This window comes from Microcaecilia unicolor, chromosome 10 (assembly GCF_901765095.1).
Source record: "Microcaecilia unicolor chromosome 10, aMicUni1.1, whole genome shotgun sequence".
Lineage (NCBI taxonomy): Eukaryota > Metazoa > Chordata > Amphibia > Gymnophiona > Siphonopidae > Microcaecilia > Microcaecilia unicolor.
In genome coordinates this window covers 115,098,455-115,120,302 of record NC_044040.1, presented here as the reverse complement: position 1 = coordinate 115,120,302, position 21,848 = coordinate 115,098,455, and the positions used below count along the sequence as shown (strand labels likewise).

The 21,848-nt window shown below is 42.0% G+C and overlaps 1 protein-coding gene across 1 annotated transcript in view; it reads left to right on the top strand.

Moving 5' to 3' along the window:
* The window catches only part of PIGX (phosphatidylinositol glycan anchor biosynthesis class X), a 369,667-nt gene that overhangs the window by 138,961 nt on the left and 208,858 nt on the right, over positions 1–21,848 (top strand). The window contains exon 3 of the mRNA XM_030216215.1: positions 16,465–16,603. Coding sequence (XP_030072075.1) covers positions 16,465–16,603 — 139 coding nt within the window. The remainder of the gene's footprint in view (positions 1–16,464; positions 16,604–21,848) is intronic.

The following is a 21,848-nucleotide window of genomic DNA, read 5'->3' as shown; positions in this document are numbered from 1 at the left end:
TGCACTTGTCAACATTGAACTTCATCTGCCACTTGCACGCCCATTCTCCCAGTCTCGCAAGGTCCTCCTGTAATTGTTCACATTCCTCCTGCGACTTGACGACCCTGAATAATTTTGTGTCATCGGCGAATTTAATTACCTCACTAGTTATTCCCATCTCTAGGTCATTTATAAATACATTAAAAAGCAACGGACCCAGCACAGACCCCTGCGGGACCCCACTAACTACTCTCCTCCACTGAGAATACTGGCCACGCAATCCTACTCTCTGCTTCCTATCTTTCAACCAGTTCTTAATCCATAATAATACCCTACCTCCGATTCCATGACTCTGCAATTTCTTCAGGAGTCTTTCGTGCGGCACTTTGTCAAACGCCTTCTGAAAATCCAGATATACAATATCAACCGGCTCCCCATTGTCCACATGTTTGCTTACCCCCTCAAAAAAATGCATTAGATTGGTGAGGCAAGACTTCCCTTCACTAAATCCGTGCTGACTTTGTCTCATCAGTCCATGTTTTTGTATATGCTCTGCAATTTTATTCTTAATAATAGCCTCCACCATCTTGCCCGGCACCGACGTCAGACTCACCGGTCTATAATTTCCCGGATCTCCTCTGGAACCCTTCTTAAAAATCAGAGTAACATTGGCTACCCTCCAGTCTTCCGGTACTACACTCGATTTTAGGGACAGATTGCATATTTCTAACAGTAGCTCCGCAAGTTCATTTTTTAGTTCTATTAATACTCTGGGATGAATACCATCAGGTCCCGGTGATTTACTACTCTTCAGCTTGCTGAACTGACCCATTACATCCTCCAAGGTTACAGAGAATTTGTTTAGTTTCTCCGACTCCCCCGCTTCAAATATTCTTTCCGGCACCGGTGTCCCCCCCAAATCCTCCTCGGTGAAGACCGAAGCAAAGAATTCATTTAATTTCTCCGCTACGGCTTTGTCCTCCTTGATCGCCCCTTTAACACCATTTTCGTCCAGCGGCCCAACCGACTCTTTGGCCGGTTTCCTGCTTTTAATGTATCTAAAAAAAATTTTACTATGTATTTTTTCTTCCAACGCTAATTTCTTCTCAAAGTCCTTTTTTGCCCTCCTTATCTCCGCTTTGCATTTGGCTTGGCATTCCTTATGATCTATCCTGTTACTTTCAGTTGGTTCTCTTCTCCACTTTCTGAAGGATTGTTTTTTGGCTCTAATGATTTCCTTTATCTTACTGTTTAGCCACGCCGGCTGACGTTTAGTCTTTTTTCCCTTTTTTCTAATACGTGGAATATATTTGTCCTGAACCTCCAGGATGATGTTTTTAAACAGCATCCACGCCTGATGCAAGTTTTTTACTCTGCGAGCTGCTCCTTTCAGTCTTTTTTTCACCATTTTTCTCATTTTGTCGTAATCACCTTTTCTATAGTTAAACGCTAGCGTACTTGATTTCCTAGTTTCACTTCCTTCAATGCCAATATCAAAACCGATCATATTATGATCACTGTTATCAAGCGGCCCTCGTATCGTTACCCCCTGCACTAGATCATGAGCACCACTAAGGACTAAGTCTAGTATTTTTCCTTCTCTTGTCGGCTCCTGAACTAGCTGTTCCATGAAGCTGTCCTTGATTTCATCAAGAAATCCTATGTCCCTTGTGTGTACAGATGTTACATTAACCCAGTCTATATGCGGGTAATTGAAATCCCCCATTATTATTGTGTTGCCCAGTTTGTTTGCGTCCCTGATTTCCTTTAACATTTCCGCATCCGTCTGTTCGTCCTGGCCAGGCGGACGGTAGTACACTCCTATCACTATCCTTTTCCCCTTTGCACATGGAATTTCAATCCACAGTGATTCAAAGGAGTGTTTTGTTTCCTGCAGAATTTTCAATCTATTTGATTCAAGGCTCTCGTTAATATACAATGCTACCCCTCCACCAATCCGATTCACCCTATCACTACGATATAATTTGTACCCCGGTATGACAGTGTCCCAGGTCTCAGAGATGCCTATTATATCTAATTTTTCATTTAGTGCAATATATTCCAACTCCCCCATCTTATTTCTTAGGCTCCTGGCATTCGCATATAGACATTTCAAACTATGTTTGTTGTTCCTAAGTACATCATGCTTAGTACTTGACAGTATTAATTGGCAATCTTTTGTCTGATTTTTATTGTTATTTAAAGATACCCGATCTACTACAATCTCTTTTGCAACCTCACTATCAGGATACTCTATCTTCCCTGTTATGGTGATATCTTTGAAAGATACCTTATCCCGAACCATGCTCTTTTGAGCGACTGTCGGCCTTCCCCCCCATTTCTAGTTTAAAAGCTGTTCTATCTCCTTCTTAAACGCCGATGCCAGCAGCCTGGTCCCACTCTGGTTAAGATGGAGCCCATCCTTTCGGAATAGGCTCCCCCTTCCCCAGAATGTTGCCCAGTTCCTAACAAATCTAAAGCCCTCCTCCCTGCACCATCGTCTCATCCACGCATTGAGACTCTGGAGCTCTGCCTGTCTCTTGGGCCCTGCGCGTGGCTTCATAGAGCATTTTGCAGGCCTCTGCAAAAGGGTTGTCACGTGCCATAATATTTCATTAATGTGTCATTGATGTTTGAGTTTGTTTTCTTTTGTAGCCTCTGGATGGCAGCCTCCTCTGGATCTAGAATATATAATTGAGCATATTGTCTTTTATGTTCATTATCATGATGTAGTGATGATGTTCTATGGTAAATATTGCCGTTTATTCTGAAGCAGTACGGGCCATATCCAGATGGTGGTGTAATGTTAGCTCCCATTGAGGCAAAAGCTAAGGAACTATTAATAGATCGAATGTTTTTCATGAAATTTATAGAATATTGATGTTCCCCTGTTAGTAGGTTTTTTATAATTTCATGACATCTAATAGGTGGTAGATGTACTTTGCCCTTACTGCAGCATTTTGTGAATAGTTTGGTGGCAGGTGTTTCATTCTTAAAATGTTTTTCTTTATAAAATATGCATGTAGCGTTCATGGCACCACAACTGTAGTATGGTGTGTTGTTCTCATTTACACAATCTGTTATTGCAATTGCGGAGTTTGAAGTTGTACCGTGTGTTGTAACTGTTGGCTGTCTTAAGTGTTGTTCTGTTTGTCTGTCTTTTCGTCTCTGTCTCTGTAAATATGCTCGTCTATTCCTTCATTTTATTTTTGCTTCATCTGTCATTTTTTGTATTTGTGCGCGTTCTTTGGCATTGTGCCTACTTCTATGTGTTTGTCTCTGTTCTTCTGTCAGTTTTGCAGTTTGTGTTCTTGTTGAATTTGTTTTTGTTTCTGTGTTATTTTGTTTTTCAATTGTATTGTTTTTAACTGCAGTGGTGTTTTCCATTTCACTGTGTATGTCATGTTTTTTTTGTTTGTTTGTTTTTTAAAGCTACTCGTCTTTTTCTTTCTGCTTCTTTTTTTTGTTTCTACGTGTACCTTCTTTTTCTGCTGTCATTTTTTTGTAATTTGTTTCCTTGATCTTTTGCTTGTAGTGTTTTCTTTCTGACTCATAGCTAAACGCCTTTTTCTTTATTTTTCTGTTTTGTGTTGTTTATGTGTGGCTAGTTCTTCTGCAGTTAATTTTATATTTTGTTGTCTGTTCTTGTTCCTTGCACTTGCTTCTTGACTTAGACGTGTTTTTTCTTCCTGTGTTAGAGCTGCACATCTTTTTTTTTTTCTGCTTCTGCATGTTTCTGTTTACATTGTGCCTGCTGTTGCATAGTTTGTGTTTTAATATTTTGTCCAATTGTCCTTTTGTTTGTTTGTTTTTGTAGTTATTGGTCCGCTGTTACAGCTTCATTTATTTGTAGTTTTGTTTGATTGGTTTGTTGATGTTCAGGCTGTTCCTCATCATGTAGGTTTGTGGTTTTGTTGTTTTTTGACCATTTGCTTGTACTGTCTTCTTCTGTTGGAGGTGTGGTTTTGTTCAGAGGTTTAGATGCTTTCCTTTTCCTTTGTTTTTGTTTTTTTGTTTGTTTTTGTAGTTTACAGTCATCATGCTCTTCAGTAGTCATTGTCTTGTGTGAATAGTTTTGTTCTGTGCGTTCATTAGTTGTGTGAGTTATTGTGGGTGTGTGTTATCCATATCCTGTGTATGTGCTGTATGGAAGAGTGGTTGTCTGTTACTGTGTTTTTCTGTTAACTTAGTGGGAGTGGTACTCTGTTTTTGTATCAGATAGTGCAACTGTGTGTCTCTGTGTGCCACAGTGTGTGAGATTGTTAGAGAGAGTAAGACAGTGATCAATGTGTCAGGCTGTTGTGGTGTTTTGTTGCTCCGTATGTTTTTTTACGTTGTGTGTTATTTGTCACTCTGTGTATTTGTTAGATGGTATTACGCACATTGTAGATCAATGGCCAGTTGGATGTTGTGCTCCGTAGCTCCTTGCTTGTATTTTTGGAGTACTTGTTTCTGTAAGAAATGAAATGGTTATTTTTTAGTACGTTTGTTTTTTATTGTAAATTTATGTATTAAATATTAAAATGTGTGCACTCAGCATGTTTGAGAGGGTCAGAAATACAGTTTGCTTGTGTGTAATATGTAGTAGTACTGCATATGTGTGTTTCATGGGCTATATGTGTCTGTCATTCTAAGTATGTGTGTTTGACACTATGTGATTATGTTTGTCACATATAGTGAGTACATGTCAGTAACAGTATGTTTGTCAGAGATTGTGAGTATCTGTGTTTGATAGAGAGAGAGAGAGAGTGTGTGACATAGACAGAGAGAGAGAGTGCGTGTGATAGTGAGTGTAAGTTAGAAACGGGGTCATATATGTGTGGGTTTTTTTTTTGTTTTTCCCCATGTCCCTTTCTTTATTTTGTGTGAATTTGCATACCTGGGAGTCCTGTTGTTGTTTGTTTTGTTTTGTTTTGGTCTTTTCTTCTCAGTTGCAATCCGTTGTGATTTCTTGTGTGTTTCCTTTTTCCTTGTTAGCGTTTCACCACACTGCTTGGTTTCTCTGTGTGCACTTGATAGGGAAAAATGAAATGGGCATTTATAAATTGTTATTGTAATGGGAATGTTATATTTTTCTATGAAGTTACTCGGTGATAGTGTGAGTGTGTGTAGTTGTGAGTTTTTTATGCACTGTGTGTTTGTTGGTGGATGTCTCAGTGTGGTTTTTTGATATTTTTTTTGTTTGTATCTCACAATGTCATGTGTTTGGGGGTTTTTTTTGTCTTCAATTGATAGGTTGTTTGAAGGGGGCTTGGAGGGTTTTGTGTTTTTTTGAGGGGTGGGTGGACTGGGCTTTTCCCGTATTGTGTTGTTGGGGGGGGTTGTTTTTTTTGGGGGGGGTGTGGTGAATGTCCCTTGCTTGCAAAGTTGGATGAAGTGGTAGGTGGCTTTGAGGGTGGTGTTGTACTGTCAGTGCGTGGCAGTGTGTTTTGTCAGTGGGTTTTAGTGTGTGTGGTGCAGTGGATTTATGGTGTGCAGCTTTGGTGGTGCTAAGTTTGCTTATTTTGTCCTTTTCTCTATGTTGTGGCAGTGTTTTTTGATTGTGGGTTAGCGTGTGTGGTGGAGGGGTGTTATGGTGTGCAGGAGTGGTGATGCTAAACGTGCTTACTGTGCCCTTTTCTCTCTGTTGTTCTGTTTTAGCAAGGGCATGATGAGAGCTGAGATAGAGAGAGAAGGGCAGAGCCTGAACTGTTTTTTTTCTTGACTGCTTCGGTGGGAGGGTGCTTAGATCTTGTACATGTAGGTCGACTTTTGTACTGATGGGTTAAAGGGTGGGGGTCTGTAGGTGCAGAGGCGTTTGCAGATGGGAGGGTGGAGGTAATGTGGTTTCTTAACAGGGACTCGGGAGGTAGTCGGTCGGGGAGGAGTTGGAGGGTGGTGTTTACATGTCGTAGAAGAGGAGGAGGGAGGATTTGGAGGGTGGTGTTTCGAGTTTGTAGTAGAGATGGAGTTAGGCTGGAGCGTTTTGGGGAGGAGGGTGGGTGAGGGGGGCTATGGCCGTTTGATGTGGTCTTGTGTTTATTTTGAATGGGCGTTGGATTTTATCCCGTGGGTGGGGGGGGGGTTGTTGTGTGTGTGAGAAGGGCAGAGGCAGTTTTTTTTTTGGTTGACGGCTTCGGTTTTAGGGTGCCTGTAGGATGATGTTTGATCTGATGGGTTAGTGTGGGGGTCTCTAGGTGCAGAGACGTTTGCTGACGGGAGGCTTGAGATAATGTGCTTTCTTTTTTTTTTTTTTTTTTATTTTATTTATATTTATTTCAAATTTACATTTATGCAATACAACATAAATCAATCAAGATAACATTAAAGGAACTTAAATCAAAACGGAAATTATCCTACATTATATCGACCACAAATTATGATCCAAGATCTAGGAAAATAACTAAAATCAAAAAGCAATCAAATTAAGTGAACAGAGAGAGATGGCGAAGATTCGCAGCCGAATAGCGCTTAATACAGTGCCTATTACAACATTATTCTTTAGAGGTAATAAATTCTTGTAATTTTCCTGGGTCAAAAAAAATATATGATATAGATTCAATAGTAATAAAACATTTACAAGGAAACCTCAATTGAAAAGTTCCACCTAAACGGAGAACTCTTTCTTTTAGTAACAGGAAAACTTTTCTTCTTCTCTGGGTATCCTTGGAAAAGTCTGGGAAAATCTGTATTTTTGACCCAAGAAAAGTGGAGTTCATATGGCGAAAATAAAGTCTCAAGATGTTATTACGGTCTGTTTGCAGTGCAAATGTAGCAAGCAGTGTGGTTCTCTCAGTTATGACCTCCATAGAACTTTCCAGGAAGTCAGTTAAATTTAAAGCAGCTTGAGGATTTTGAGGAATATCACCCTTTCTTGCACCAGAAATATATTGTACTCTTATAATAGGAGGGAATCCCTCAGAGGGGACACCCAATATCTCATGCACATATTTCCTCAACATTTCCAGTGCTGGGATGAGTGGAGATTTAGGGAAATTAAGAAAACGTAGATTATTTATGCGAATTTGGTTTTCAAGGAAATCTATTTTACGCTGCTGAAAATTGAAACTTTTCATCAACATTTCTGTTGAAGATTTCACTGCCTTAAAGTCATTGTCCAAAACATTCATTCTAGATGTGTGCTCTGCAACTTTAAGAGAAATATCTTTTGAGTTTGCTTTACCTCTGCCAACTCTCCCGTTAGGATTCGGGCAATCTGTTGTACGTTGGAATTTAGGCCTTGTATCGCTTCCCATAAAACTTCTAGGGTAATAGCTGAAGGTTTTTTCAAATCTCCCAGCACGACAGAGGACGCATTCAGATTCACTGCAGGCAGTACACTTGCCTGCATCGATGTTCCTTCTGGCGTTGAGGAAGCAGCGGGGTCTCCGCAAACAAGCGCAGGGGACCGACTTCCGGATACCACGCTCCGTTCCACCGCTGAATCCTGCCTCTCTCCTGGCCTTGGGGGAACAGCCATTGGGGGTGGGCTCAACGAGACTCCCTCAGCGCTCAGGTCTGTAAGATTTTCCGGACCGCCCGTAGCGAAACCGCCAGCTCCCGACGTCAGCAATCCCATCTCTGCCAGAGTCATCTGCCGCAACGGGGCTGGTGCCACCCTGCGCGCGGAGACAAGTGCACTGGGTTTACCCTTTCGCTTGCCCATAACGGCAAGCGAAACTCCGTGTGCAGGTTTCAATGGAGGGAGGAGAGAGCTCGGCGCACATCCGTTCAGCTAGACGCCATCTTGGATCCGATAATGTGCTTTCTTAACGGGGAGTCGGGAGGTAGTCGGGGAGGAGATGGAGGGCGGTGTTCCGACGTCGTAGAAGAGAGGGAGGGAGGAGTTGGAGGGCGGTGTTTCGAGTTTATGAGGTTGTATTAGAGAGGGAGTTAGGCGGTAGCGTTTTGGGGAGGAGGGGGGCTGTGGCCGGTTGACGTGTTCTTGTGTTCACTTTGGATGGGCGGTGGATTTTATCCCGTGGGTGGGGGGAAGGGGGGTGGAGGGTGTGGGTTGTTGTGGGTGTGGGGATTAACCTGGTTTCTCCGAAAGTGCTGATGCCCTTCTTCTTTGTTCGTGTGAAGAATTTATTGCGCTGTTGGCGGTTTTTTTAAATATGTTGGAATTGACGTTGACTTGCGCTGCTGTGCTGTGATTAGGCACAGTCGTTGGTGACGCTTCCGGGAGTGGGAGACGTCGTCATGTCAGGATATGGATACAGGAGCATGAACGCTTCAAGGATTTTGTCCACGCAGCCAGCTTCAGAACATTGGAAGTGCTTTTTATTATATAGGATTTTTTTTTCAAAAATGGCCTGTAAAGATCAAAGTTCTACATAGATGAGACTTAAACACAAGTTGGCAATAACTTCAGTAGCACGCCACCGCATAGAACAATGTGAACATCTTAGAAGTTTTGGGTGGATAAGTACTTACAGCTCTGATGAAAGTGAAGTGTTCTGATGGAAAATATCTTATAACATCTTTGCTATATCTGTAGTACAATACTATTCTGATATTAGAATTGTAAATTGTTTTAGTCAACAGTATGCGTAATTAAGCATGACAATATCCTAAATCATTGTATTACTGATATATCTACTGACCTAATCCTTTAATGCTTCTTGAAATAATACACTACCCACTACCTTACATAATTAATCAGGATAATACCTTAAAGCAATAGTATTACTGTTTGATAACCGAATCCTCTAATACTCTAAATACACAAATTAACACACAAATTAACACTGATATGAACTCCAGCAAACTACTCCCAATTATCTACTGTCTCTCCCTAATCCACCACGCACTCACAACCCCTAGTATAGACAACAATATTCCCACAATTCACAAACCATTCATGCAACCCATACACAACATGCCTATCCAAAAAATCCAAAAATGGCATGAAAACCCTACTACCCACGGACAACATCAACAGAAAGGAAAGAAAGGACTTAACAAACTCACACATCAAGAAGACAGACAACTGATAGAAATCATCACTACCTCAAACTCAACTGAACCCCACCAACTAATACAAATAGGTTACATCAATGCCAGATCGGCAGTTAATAAAACCACGATAATAACCAACCGGATTACATCTCGATTTCCTACTTATTAGTGAAACCTGGATCCATGACTCCAAAGATCCAATAATCTTAGAGCTCTGTCCTCCAGGATACAAAATTACCCACTGGACAAGAGAAGGAAAAAGAGGAGGAGGCATAGCAATAATCTATAAATCTCAATTCACAATCACAACAACAGCAGAATCTATTCTTCCTCAACTTGAAATAGCCTCAGTCAGAATCAACCACCCCAACCTAAGTGATCACCTAAACCTAATCCTATTTTACAGACCCCCGGGCAATTGGCAAGATTCACAAACACACTTTATGGATTTCATATCGAACACCTGCGTTTCCACCCAGAACCTTCTCATAGCAAGAGACATCAATCTTCACCTTGAAGATACTAACTCAAGCAATGTACGCGAATGCAAGGACTTCCTCCAATTATGGGAGCTCCACTGACCAAACATGCAACCCACCCATAACAAAGGACACACACTAGATATCATTACCCACAAATACTCATCAGAACCTAATAGATACAAAATGGACAGCCACGCCATGGTCCGATCACTACAGAGCAAACCTTTCCCTCCACTGGAGAACAAAAAAGGCACAACAAAAACAAGAGCAACAAACCTATTCTACAAGAGGCAAAATAGACCCACTAATATTCTGGCAACAATTCTACACCAGCGAATGGACAACACCTACAGACTTACCCCAATTTCTCCAAGAATGGGACAACAGATGCAGAACAGTACTAGACAACATAGCACCACTTCAAACCAGAACCTCACATAGAAAAAACTCAATACCATGGTTTAAAGAAGAACTGAAAGAACTAAAAACACAGGTCAGAAGATTAGAAAGAGCATGGACCAAGAAAAAAGACAAACACACACTCAAAGACTGGAAACAACTACAAAGAAAATACAAATACATTATCAGACAAACTAAAAGAACATATTATAAAACCAAAATAGGACCAAACTACAAGGACACACACAAACTCTTCTCACTCGTAAACAAACTACTAAATACTACACCGGTTACCTCTAATAATATAGACACCCCATCCGCAACCAATCTTGCGAACTACTTCAATGAAAAAATTATAAAACTCCGACTCATGATACCTATCAGCATAACTGAGTACACAAACATCCTTGAATGTCTAGACCTAAAACCTGGGGAATACCCAGCAGACCGATCATGGACCAACTTTGACACGCTCTCGTCAGATGAAATCTCACAATGGCTCGGAAAATACGCCAAGTCGCAATGCAAATTAGACATTTGCCCTACTAGCCTAATAAGATCTGCCCCCAAACAATTCAAAACAGACCTCACGAATCACGTAAACCACAGGCTTCAAAATGGTCTCTTTCCCACGCATAAAAGAAACATCTTTCTTACTCCGCTGCCTAAAGATGCTAAGAAAAGCACAATGGACCTAACCAATTATCGCCCAGTAGCATCTATTCCACTCATAACCAAACTCGTGGAGGGCATAGTGACGAAACAACTCACTGAATACCTAAACAAACACTCAATCCTGCACGAGTCTCAATCAGGATTTCGGTCAAATCACAGCACCGAAACTCTTCTAGTGTCTGCAATGAATTCATTCAAACAAGCAATTGCAACTGGTAATAACATACTCCTCCTACAATTCGACATGTCCAGTGCCTTCGACATGGTTAATCATGGAGTACTATTACATATACAAGAATACTTCGGAGTAGGAGGTACAGTTCTCAAATGGTTCAAAGGATTCCTGACCACAAGATCATACCAAGTAACAACGAACGCGGACATATCAACCCCATGGATACCTGAATGTGGAGTCCCCCAAGGATCCCCCCTCTCACCAACCCTCTTTAACCTAATGATGATACCTTTAGCCAAACTTCTAGCCAATCAAAACATCAACCCCTACATATATGCAGACGATGTCACGATCTACATCCCGTTCAAACATGATCTAAATGAAATCACCAATGAGATCAACCAAAGCCTCCAAATCGTGCACTCCTGGGCGGATGCATTCCAGCTAAAACTTAACGCAGAAAAAACACGTCTTGTACTCACCTCACAACACAACACAAACAACTTCTCCACCATAACCACACCATACTGTTCTCTTCCCGTCTCACAAAATCTGAAAATTCTTGGAGTTACCATTGATCGAAACCTCACACTCGATGCCCATGTGAAGAATACGACGAAAAAGATGTTCCACTCCATGTGGAAACTCAAAAGAGTAAAACCTTTCTTCCTGAGATACATCTTCTGTACACTGGTACAATCAATGGTAATAAGTTATCTGGACTACCGCAACGCACTCTACGCTGGCTACAAAGAACAGACTATCAAAAAACTCCAAACAGCCCAGAATACCGCCGCCAGACTCATATTTGGAAAAACTAAATATGAAAGTGCAAAACCCCTAAGAGAGAAACTTCACTGGCTTCCACTTAAGGAACGCATCGCGTTCAACATCTGCACGATTGTACACAAAATCATGCACGCAGGCGCCCCAAGCTACATGCTAAACCTCATGGACCTGCCTCCCAGAAACGCCATAAGATCATCCCGCAAATTTCTCAATCTACACTTCCCCAGCTGTAAAGAACTAAAATACAAGCTGATACATGCCACTACCTTCTCTTACATGAGCATGCAGTTGTGGAATGCACTATGTACAGCCCTGAAAGCTATTGACGAAACATCTAACTTTGCAAATCTCTGAAGACGTATCTCTTCAACAAGGCCTACAAAGAAAACCCATAGCCTTACTAAACTACCTCACCAACCCACCCCAGTTATGAAAGTCCACCTTCTACACTTACCCGCCTAACACTTTCCTTCTTTCTTCCCTTACTCAATCTTTGTACACTACTAATTGTATCTGATATCCTGGAATGACAATGTCATAACAAAACTCTGTAAGCCACATTGAGCCTGCAAATAGGTGGGAAAATGTGGGATACAAATGCAATAAATAAATAAATAAAAATGCACAAAGGGCAAAACTTTGTTCAAAATGGTATTTGTCATGGTTGTGACTGTATCCCATGCCTACACTCACCTTGCCTCCTGGTGACCAGGCCCTAAGGCTGCTGCGGACTGTCTTCTTCCTGTTTCCCAAACATGTTCCATAGTTCATTCTAGTCCTATTCTGATGTTCCAGCATTCCAGACTTGCTTTGGGGTCCCTGCAGCCAAGCCTCACTTTGGTGCAACCAAGTTGTGCTCTGGTGTTTTTGCTGCCAAGCCTCACCCTTACTTGTGACCTCATCTGTAATTGCCTTTATTAAGCACCTGGGAACTTTCAGGCTTGCCTTTGCAACAGAGGTCTTCAGATGAGTTTTCATCTGTGTATGTTTGTTGCAGTTCCAGCCCTGCTAGTTCTTGTCTTGCCAGTCTTCAATTTCTACTCCAACCCTGCTTGTTCCAGCCCTGCAAGCATTCAGCTTCAGTTCTAATCCTGCTTGTGTCTGCCCTGTTTGTCTTCAGCTTCAGTTCCTCCACTGTTTGTTCCAACTCTGTCTGCTTTCAGCTTCCATTCCAGCCAAGCCTGTTTGAGAATCCTGAATCCTGTTCCAGCCAAGCCCGTTCCAGAATCCAGTTCCAATCAAGCCAAGTCCGTTCCAGAATCCGGTTTCAGCCAAGCCCATTCCTGAATCCGGTTGTTCCAGTCCTGCTTATTCCAGCCCTGCTCATGTACCGCTTCAGTTCCCATCTTGCTAGTTCCAGTCCTGCTTGTACCAGCCTGTCTGTGTTCAGCCTCGCTTCCTGTTTGGGTGGTTCACCTGCTGCTGCCGGTCACTGGCAGTGGCCCAAGGGCTCACTACTCCGGGCTCTATGACAGTTGTGACAGTAATTTTTAAAAAATGGGTATATTTTCTATTCAGATTTTGGACGTTTAGCGCAAAATGTCCAAATTCCAACTTAGATGCACTATTGAAAATGCCCCTCCACGTTTTGAAGTTTCTATATTGGCCAACTGGCAGACTTTGAGCACCATTTCTTGGCTATTCAAAATACTGAACATTTTATGCTTCATAATACTCTTAAGGGGCGAGTCACAAGAACTGTTTCCTTCCTCTGTCTCCATCTGCTGGTAGAGGGACACAACCCATTGGTCTGGACTGGTCTGATAGGACTAAAGGAAAAGTTATGAGGTAAGACATAACTCTTCCTTCATCAATATTAACCTCTAAACTATTCCATCTGAGATCCATCTTATTACAGTTTAATCACCAGGATGGCCCATTTGGGTTTACGTTATCTCTATTCTTCTCTTTCTCCCAAAGTATCCAGTAGATTAGCTGTTCCCAAACCTGTTCTGGCCAGTTGGATTTTCAAGATATTGTCACCACCAGGTCTTGCTCATACGTCACCAGGTCCTGCTCCTCCCCCTTTGGCTGCCGCTATTTTCCACCAGGTCCCGCTCATCCCTCCTTTGGATGCTGCTCCCATACTATGTCTTGTCTCTTTTCACCTCATAGAGTTCAAAGTCTACTTTAGTAGTTTGAAAATAACAAACCACTCAGACTTGTGTTGAGCTTGTCCTTCTTCCTGGCCATTGTTCCAAAACAATTGTGGTCTTTGAACATTAAAGAAAAAACTACAGTCCATGTCCCTCGTTCACCCAAACAAAACCACAAGCGTAATTCAGCAAATAATCCAGACTACCAGAGGAGTGGCGTAATGTCCCAAGAAATACCGTTCCTTAAGACAAACATAAGAGTCCAAGCAGATTCACCTTCTTTCAGTTTTAGTGCTAGGGCTGTTTCTCCCTATTTTTTTTTTGGTTACATTTGTACCCCGCGCTTTCCCACTCATGGCAGGCTCAATGCGGCTTACGTGGGACAATGGAGGGTTAAGTGACTTGCCCAGAGTCACAAGGAGCTGCCTGTGCCTGAAGTGGGAATCAAACTCAGTTCCTCAGTTCCCCAGGACCAAAGTCCACCACCCTAACTACCAGGCCACTCCTCCACTATTAACTTGAAAGTTCCTAGATTCTGGTCACACTCTCCCTGATTCAAGGTTTGTCTGCAAACGAATGAGCTGCTTTAACCTCCCAGCAGCTCCTGATAAGGCTCTGTCTCTTTCTCCCTGTCTTTTCCCTCCCCTGGGACATGCAAACAGTTAACATTAGAGACCTGGCCTATTTTCCCTCCAGGTATATCTTCCCACACACTGGACTGCCTGCTCCTCTCTGCAGTCCCCTTAAGAGGTCTTGCCCTTCCCCCCAGTCTTTTCTCCTCCACTGGGAAAACTTGTAAACAGGAGACTTATTAGAGAACCTGGACTACTTCCCTTCCAGGTAGGTCTCTATACACACTGGACTGCCTGCTCCTTTCAGCAGTCCCCCCAAGAGGTCTTGACCCTCCCTCCCAGTCTTTTCTCCTTCAGCGGGAAACCTGTAAACCCCTGGGCTCAGTCCCTCCCCCAGTCTTCTTCCCTTCTCACTCTCAAAGAAGCACGTCTAAAGATTTCTTGTAACGGGCTTTACCTCTCTATCAGCCACACATTGAAAGGAGAGAGGGAGTCTCTCCTTCTCTTCCCATTTTTTCCCACTCTCCACCCTCACACCAGTCACACACACTGGTTCCTCCCTAATGAGAAACAAGGGAAAGCCTAAATAAATTATACTACCTTTAGGACAGAGCTACTGAGGAGGATTGCTTAAGGACATGAGTGAGCCTACTTTCCATTTGCCTAGGTTCCCCTCTAAGTGCTGCTTCTGGAACAAGTGCTCCCTTTTCCTGCCATTCCGTCCCTCTCTCTTCTTCAGTGTCCTCTCTTACTTCCACGAGAGCTCACCCATCACTTCTATTACATCATTCCTGAGCCCTGATAGGGTAGAGGGTGAGATGGCTTTCCTGCTCTGGCCTCTGAGAATGTCCCTCCCCTTTCAGTTAAGCAATGAGGAGAATGCTTGTTCCCTCCTTCTCCAGTCCTGGTTTTCCTCTCAACCCTTATTCCTTTCACTGCTAGGCTTGAGAAGAACTACAGGTGCTTAATTTTACCATTACTTTCCTTGTCTGCAGGGACAGCCTTCTCACAATATCCTCAATGAATATGCATGAGATAGAGGCAGTGCATGCAATAATATACTAATATAGTAAATGTAGGCAGATAAAGACCTGCATGGTCCATCCAGTCTGCCAACTAGGTGGCCAAAGTTGAATATGGCACTCTGCTGAGGTTACACATCTTCATGATTTAACGCTGGTATACTTAATTTATTTCTCCTTGCCAATTTTGGGGCACAGACTGTAGAAGTCTGCCTTGGAACCAGTCCTAATGCCAACTACTGGAGTTGCCATCGAAGCCCACTCCAGCCTTGATCCTGATCTATTTTTTTGCCACTTATAGGACCCAGACCATAGAAGTCTGCTCGGCATTGTTCATACTTTACAACCTCTGAATCTGCCATCTAAGCTCACTCCAGTGGTATAAAAGAGACATTAAAATCTTCCAACAAACACAGTTTTGAAAATCCAATCAGAAGACCCGATGAAAACTGCATGAGAAAAGAACAATCAGCTGCAACCACCCCTATAGGAAAATATACCACACAAAGTACACCGCACACTCACCAGACTTGTTCACTTGGCATCTTGGCATACAGATGGTGTTATAGAATTGGTGCTCAGTGTGTGGTGTTCGTATGCCTAACTTAGAGCAACAGTTTGTAGAATTGCCCCCTATGTGAAAAAGGCCTCTTGAACTCTTCAAGTAGATTCTTGGCTTCAGCAATGCAGATAGTCAAGGTTGCTATTTAGAAAAGAGACTGGTGGCAGGATCAAGTTACCCCCCCCCCCCCCCCACAACAGTCACGGCACTCCCCCTCTCCCTTCTCTTACCCAGGGTTTCCTTTAGTGGGGCAGGAGTAATCCACTGATGGGATACTTCTACCTCATTGACATCCAGATTCTGAGTGGTCCCTCTAGTGGTAATTTTGCAGTACTACTGTTAGGGGTTAAGATGACAAATAAGGTTTTGGGAAGTGAGACAGAGGGGTCTGTTCACTTTGGCACCTGCATTTTCCTACAGACTCAAAATGTAAACTAGTAATTGGCATTACATGTTCCTTGAGACTGTTGCAAAAACCAGCAAGGGTGTTTGTTTTATAATAGACATGTATTCCCATTTAAAAATGGGAATACACGTGTATGTTTATTCCACGCCTCCTTGAAATCTCAGCATCCTGGAGATATACAAACACATATAGCTTTCTAAAATTGCTCTTTGCTTTTGTGTGCGATCCAGATGTGTAAATGCTGCTATTGAAACATCTGGTTACTTTTAAAGTGACCTTAATGTTTAACTGGAGGACTTTAGTTTAGCTGCTGTTTGTGATGTTTCTGTAAATCTTGTTCTTAAGCATTATATTATTTTGGTTTTAGAGACCTTCTTACTAAGGTGGAACTTGCTGCCGTTGAGCACACTGCTGGTTGTGGAGTGATTTTTAAGGAGCATCTTCCAAGAGGACTATATGTAGATCCTTATCAGTTGACATCACTGCAACAGCACAATGTAACAGAGGTATGAGTAATAGTCAGATTAAGTAATTTCTGTAAAAAAAAAAAAAAAAGTTTGGGTGTGACACAAAAAGGTTGCAGGCATAGAAGGATACAATATTATGGTAAGAATGCTTCAATTGTAGAGAAAATACCTCTTTGTATTTAGCTACTAATTATTGTCAGTTTATATAGCTTTCTAAAACACTTTAATTCACTGACTTTAAACACTGACTTTTCTTTTATTAATGATATGAATTGTAAACTGCTCTGATACAAAGTCAGAAACGAAGAAAAAAGAAGACTAGCAGCAAAAAAGCTCTAAATGGGCAATGGAAGACTAAAAAAAAAGATACAATGTAGTCGAACTCTGAATGTCCATAGTCCCACTAATCACCCATGGTTAATCTGCAAATGCCCTAGAGAAAAAATATGTTGATGTTTCTGTCTTAATATACTGAGGAAGAGAGTTCCATAATGCTGGAGCTAAGTAAGAAAAATCAGACTGACTAGTGTACTCCACTCAAGCATTAGCCTTCGATGGAATAACTAAATGATTTTGGTCTTGGTAAAGAACAACCTCTTTGAAATATATGGACTCAGTAAATCAGATTAATGTATAAGAAGACCAATATATAATGCTCGGTGTGCTAATCTCGTTTTCCTTTTCATCCTGCTAGACTAGTCCAGACTGCACAAGGAGGTAAAGAACCTGAACTCTTCCAGTGACATCGCTTATATAAGGAGTGGTAAAACCTGGAACTTGTTAGTATTTCTTTGCCTCCAGCAGGTGGTATAGGTTGGACTAGTATAGCAGGTTTTCTTTCAGCTAGGCCTTTCTCCCCAGGGTGCAGTCCATGACTTGCAGCCCTTGAGGCAGAGGCCTGGGTATACCCCCACGTATCTGTGCATGGGCTTTGCTGTGGTTGAGCACAGAAGTGTCTGACTCTGCAGAGCCCCACTGCTTCAGATTACAAGGCTAGAAGGTGAGGATCCCATAGTGCCTTTGCTGATGGGGTGAGTTATGAAGTGCAGGTTTTATTTTATTTCCAGCTAGCTGCCTGCCTCATAAAGTTTCTTGACAAAAAAATAAAATCAGAAAAATCTCTCTGGTAAGCCTAATTGAAGCTTGCCAAGAGGCCCATGCACTTCTTCCAACTATGGGATCTTCATTGGCCAAATATGGAGCCAACCCACATGAAAGGACACACACTAGACATGATCACATACAAACTCTCCTCTGAATTAAATCTTATACTAACAGATACAAATTGGACAGCTACACCTTGGTCCGACCACTACAAAGCAAACCTTTCCCTTCTATGGCGAACAAAAGATTCCCACACTAAACAAGAATGAACAACCTATACCACGAGAGGCAAAATAGACCCACTAACGTTCTGGCAACAAGTCTATAACAATGATTGGACTGCACCAACAGAATCAAGCCAATTTACTCAAGAATGGGACAATAGATGCAGAAATGTATTAGACAACATAGCACCACTTCAATCCAGAACCTCACATAGAAAAAACTCAATACCATGGTTCAATGAAGAACTGAAAAAACTAAAGACACAAGTTAGAAAGCTAGAACGAGCATGGAACAAAAAGAAAGACGAATCCGCACTTAACGCTTGGAAGCAACTACAAAGAAAATACAAATACACCATAAAACAAACTAAAAGATCATATTACAAAACCAAAATTGGACCAGACTACAAGGATAGACACAAACTTTTCCAACTCGTGAACAAACTACTAAACATCACACCAGTTACTTCTAACACCACAGACACACCAACAGCAGACAATCTCACGAAATACTTTAAAGAGAAAACTGTAAGATTGCGACTCACGATACCTGTTAATGCCATCGACCACGCACAACTCCTCGATTGTCTTGACCCAAGCCCTGGTGAATACCCAGCTGACAGAACCTGGACCAACTTCGACACACTTTCGGATGACACCATCTCCCGAGCGCTCAAAAAAATTTGCCAAGTCCCACTGTAAAATAGACATATGCCCTAATAATCTTATAAAGTTCGCCCCTCAACAGCTAATATCAGACCTCACGAAACACGTGAACTATATGCTAAAAAATGGACTCTTCCCAAAGGATAAAGGAAATATTCTACTCACCCCTATACCTAAAGACGCAAAGAAAAGTACAAGTGACTTAACCAACTATTGCCCAGTAGCATCTATCCCTCTGATAACCAAGCTAACGGAAAGCATGGTGACCAAACAACTCACCAACTACTTAAACAAATTCTCAATACTTCACGACTCCCAATCAGAGTTTCGGTCTAACCACAGCACTGAAACAGTACTAGTTACTCTCCTGACTAAATTTAAACAAGCTATCGCAACTGGCAACAAAATACTTCTCCTACAATTCGACATGTCAAGTGCCTTTGACATGGTTGACCATGGAATTTTACTACACATCCTAGAATACTTCGGAGTTGGAGGTAACGTTCTCAACTGGTTTAGAGGCTTCTTGACCACAAGATCATACCAAGTTAGATCTAACTCGACTACATCAACCCCATGGATACCTGAATGTGGAGTCCCTCAAGGATCTCCCCTCTCGCCGACCCTATTCAACCTAATGATGACACCCTTGGCCAGGTTACTATCCAATCAAAACCTCAACCCACATATATATGCAGACGACGTCACAATCTACATCCCGTTCAAACATGTTTTAAAGGAAATCACCAACGACATCAACCAAAGCTTCCAAATCATGCATTCATGGGCAGATGCATTTCAGTTGAAACTTAATGCCGAAAAAACACAATGTCTCATACTTACTTCACAGCACAACACAAGCAAATTCACCACCATAACCACACCAAACTTTTCCCTCCCACTTTCAGATATCCTGAAAATTCTCGGAGTTACCATTGATCGAAATCTTACACTTGAAAATCATGCGAAGAATACAACCAAAAAGATGTTCCATTCGATGTGGAAACTTAAGAGTAAGACCTTTCTTCCCAAGGATCATCTTCTGCAGTCTGGTACAGTCTATGGAGTTAAGCCACCTAGATTATTATAATGCACTTTACGCTGGCTGTAAAGAACAAATTATTAAGAAACTTCAAACAGCTCAGAATACCGCAGCTAGACTCATATTTGGAAAAACAAAATATGAAAGCGCAAAACCCTTAAGAGAAAAGTTACACTGGCTTCCACTCAAATAACATATCGCGTTCAAGGTATGTACTCTAGTTCACAAAATCATTCATGGAGAAGCCCCAACCTACATGCTAGACCTAGTCGACTTGCCACCCAGGAATGCTAAAAGATCATCCCGCACATTCTGCTACTACTATTTAGCATTTCTATAGCGCTACAAGGCATATGCAGCGCTGCACAAACATAGAACATTCCTCAATCTTCACTTCCCTAGCTGTAAAGGTCTAAAATACAGACTAACACATGCGTCCAGCTTTCCCTATATGTGTACGCAGCTGTGGAACGCATTACCGTCTAACCTAAAAACAATTTACGAACTAATCAATTTTCAGAAATCTCTGACGACACATCTCTTCAACAAGGCTTACCACAACGGTCAAGAAGTATAATTGCAATGCAACATCACTACACCTAAATGCTGAACTGTTTCTTCCTATATTTGCTTAATTAATTCTATTATGTCATCCATGATCTTTATGTAATACCAATTATTATCGTCTACTCTGGAATGGCGCAAGCCATAACGGAACATTGTAAGCCACATTGAGCCTGCAAATAGGTGGGAAAATGTGGGATACAAATGCAATAAATAAATAAATAACTGTGGCTGAGGGGCAAACCCAGATCAGGGAAGAGAAATGAGTCATTGGAGGTTCTTTGTAAGTAACAGTGGAGAGTCCTGCTGTGCTTTTTGGGTGCTAAAGAGAGCAATCGTGAGGCGGCAGATGCTGCTGGGCATGCGGAAGCAGGTGCATCAGTAGTGCTATAGAGGGAACCTCTCCCCCTCACCCACCACAATATATGTGGTGTATCACAGACTCTGGGCCAAGTTGGAGGCATACAGTAACCTTGGTTAAAGACATTTGTCTGATTCAGCAACAGACTGCTTGGAGCCTGGAGGGTTGGAAGAATATCCAAGTGACGTCAGAAACATTTTTTTTGTTACATTTGTACCCCGCGCTTTTCCCACTCATGGCAGGCTCAATGCAGCTTACATATTGTATACAGGTACTTATTTGTACCTGGGGCAATGGAGGGTTAAGTGGCTTGCCCAGAGTCACAAGGAGCTGCCTGTGCCTGAAGTGGAAATCGAACTCAGTTCCTCAGTTCCCCAGGACCAAAATCCACCACCCTAACCACTAGGCCACTCCTCCACTCCATTCTCGTGGTTACCATATCTCCTTCAATCGGGCACAGACCAGTCGCATATCGAGATGCTATCATGACTTGAAGGACACTACTAATAAGATTGTGAATAAAATATGCAAATGGAAGGCACAGATCAGCACTGATCCAGAGCAGCTCTCTTCCAGACTCATCGAGGATAACATCACGTCACAAAGACCAAGATCAACCACCTACCTGCATTGCCAGTCGCCTACAGAGAACATGATATCCTAAGTGAAAGGTCATATACCTTTCATTCTAAAAGCCTGTGATCACGGTGTTTTAGGTGACATTCCATTGAAATAGGGAGTTTATGTTAATCCATATATCATCCATTTTATTTTATCCTTCCACATGTCTGTATTAGGAATTTTTACATTCTGATCTTTTCTTCTACATACACTTTGTTTTATATCTTGTCATTGTAAATAAAACCTGTTTTTTGTAACAATAGATTTTATTGCAAAAGAATACAATATGGCATTATTCACCAACGAGAACACTAGGAAACATATCAATAAAACCCCAAAACAGTTACTAAAATCTGACAAAGCATGTTAAACCACAACCCCCCAACATGAACCAACCTCCCACATCCCACCCTCACTTATCTCCCCCCTTCCAACCCTCCCCAAACCTCTGTGGTATCAACTCTTGCCATGTGGGACCCAGGTACTCTTCAGGGTCCCAGATGGCAAGAGGTGATACCACAGAGCTTATCAGCGAATAATTAGGGGTTCTGAACTCTAGGTCAGCTATTATAAGACATGCTTGTTTCCAGAGTTCTAAAGCTATTATTTACCCGTCTTTGTCCTACCAGAGACACCTAGTGGAGATTACTGGTACCCACACAGAGCTGCTAGATCCTATTGCCCTATTTGTGACTGGGGCTG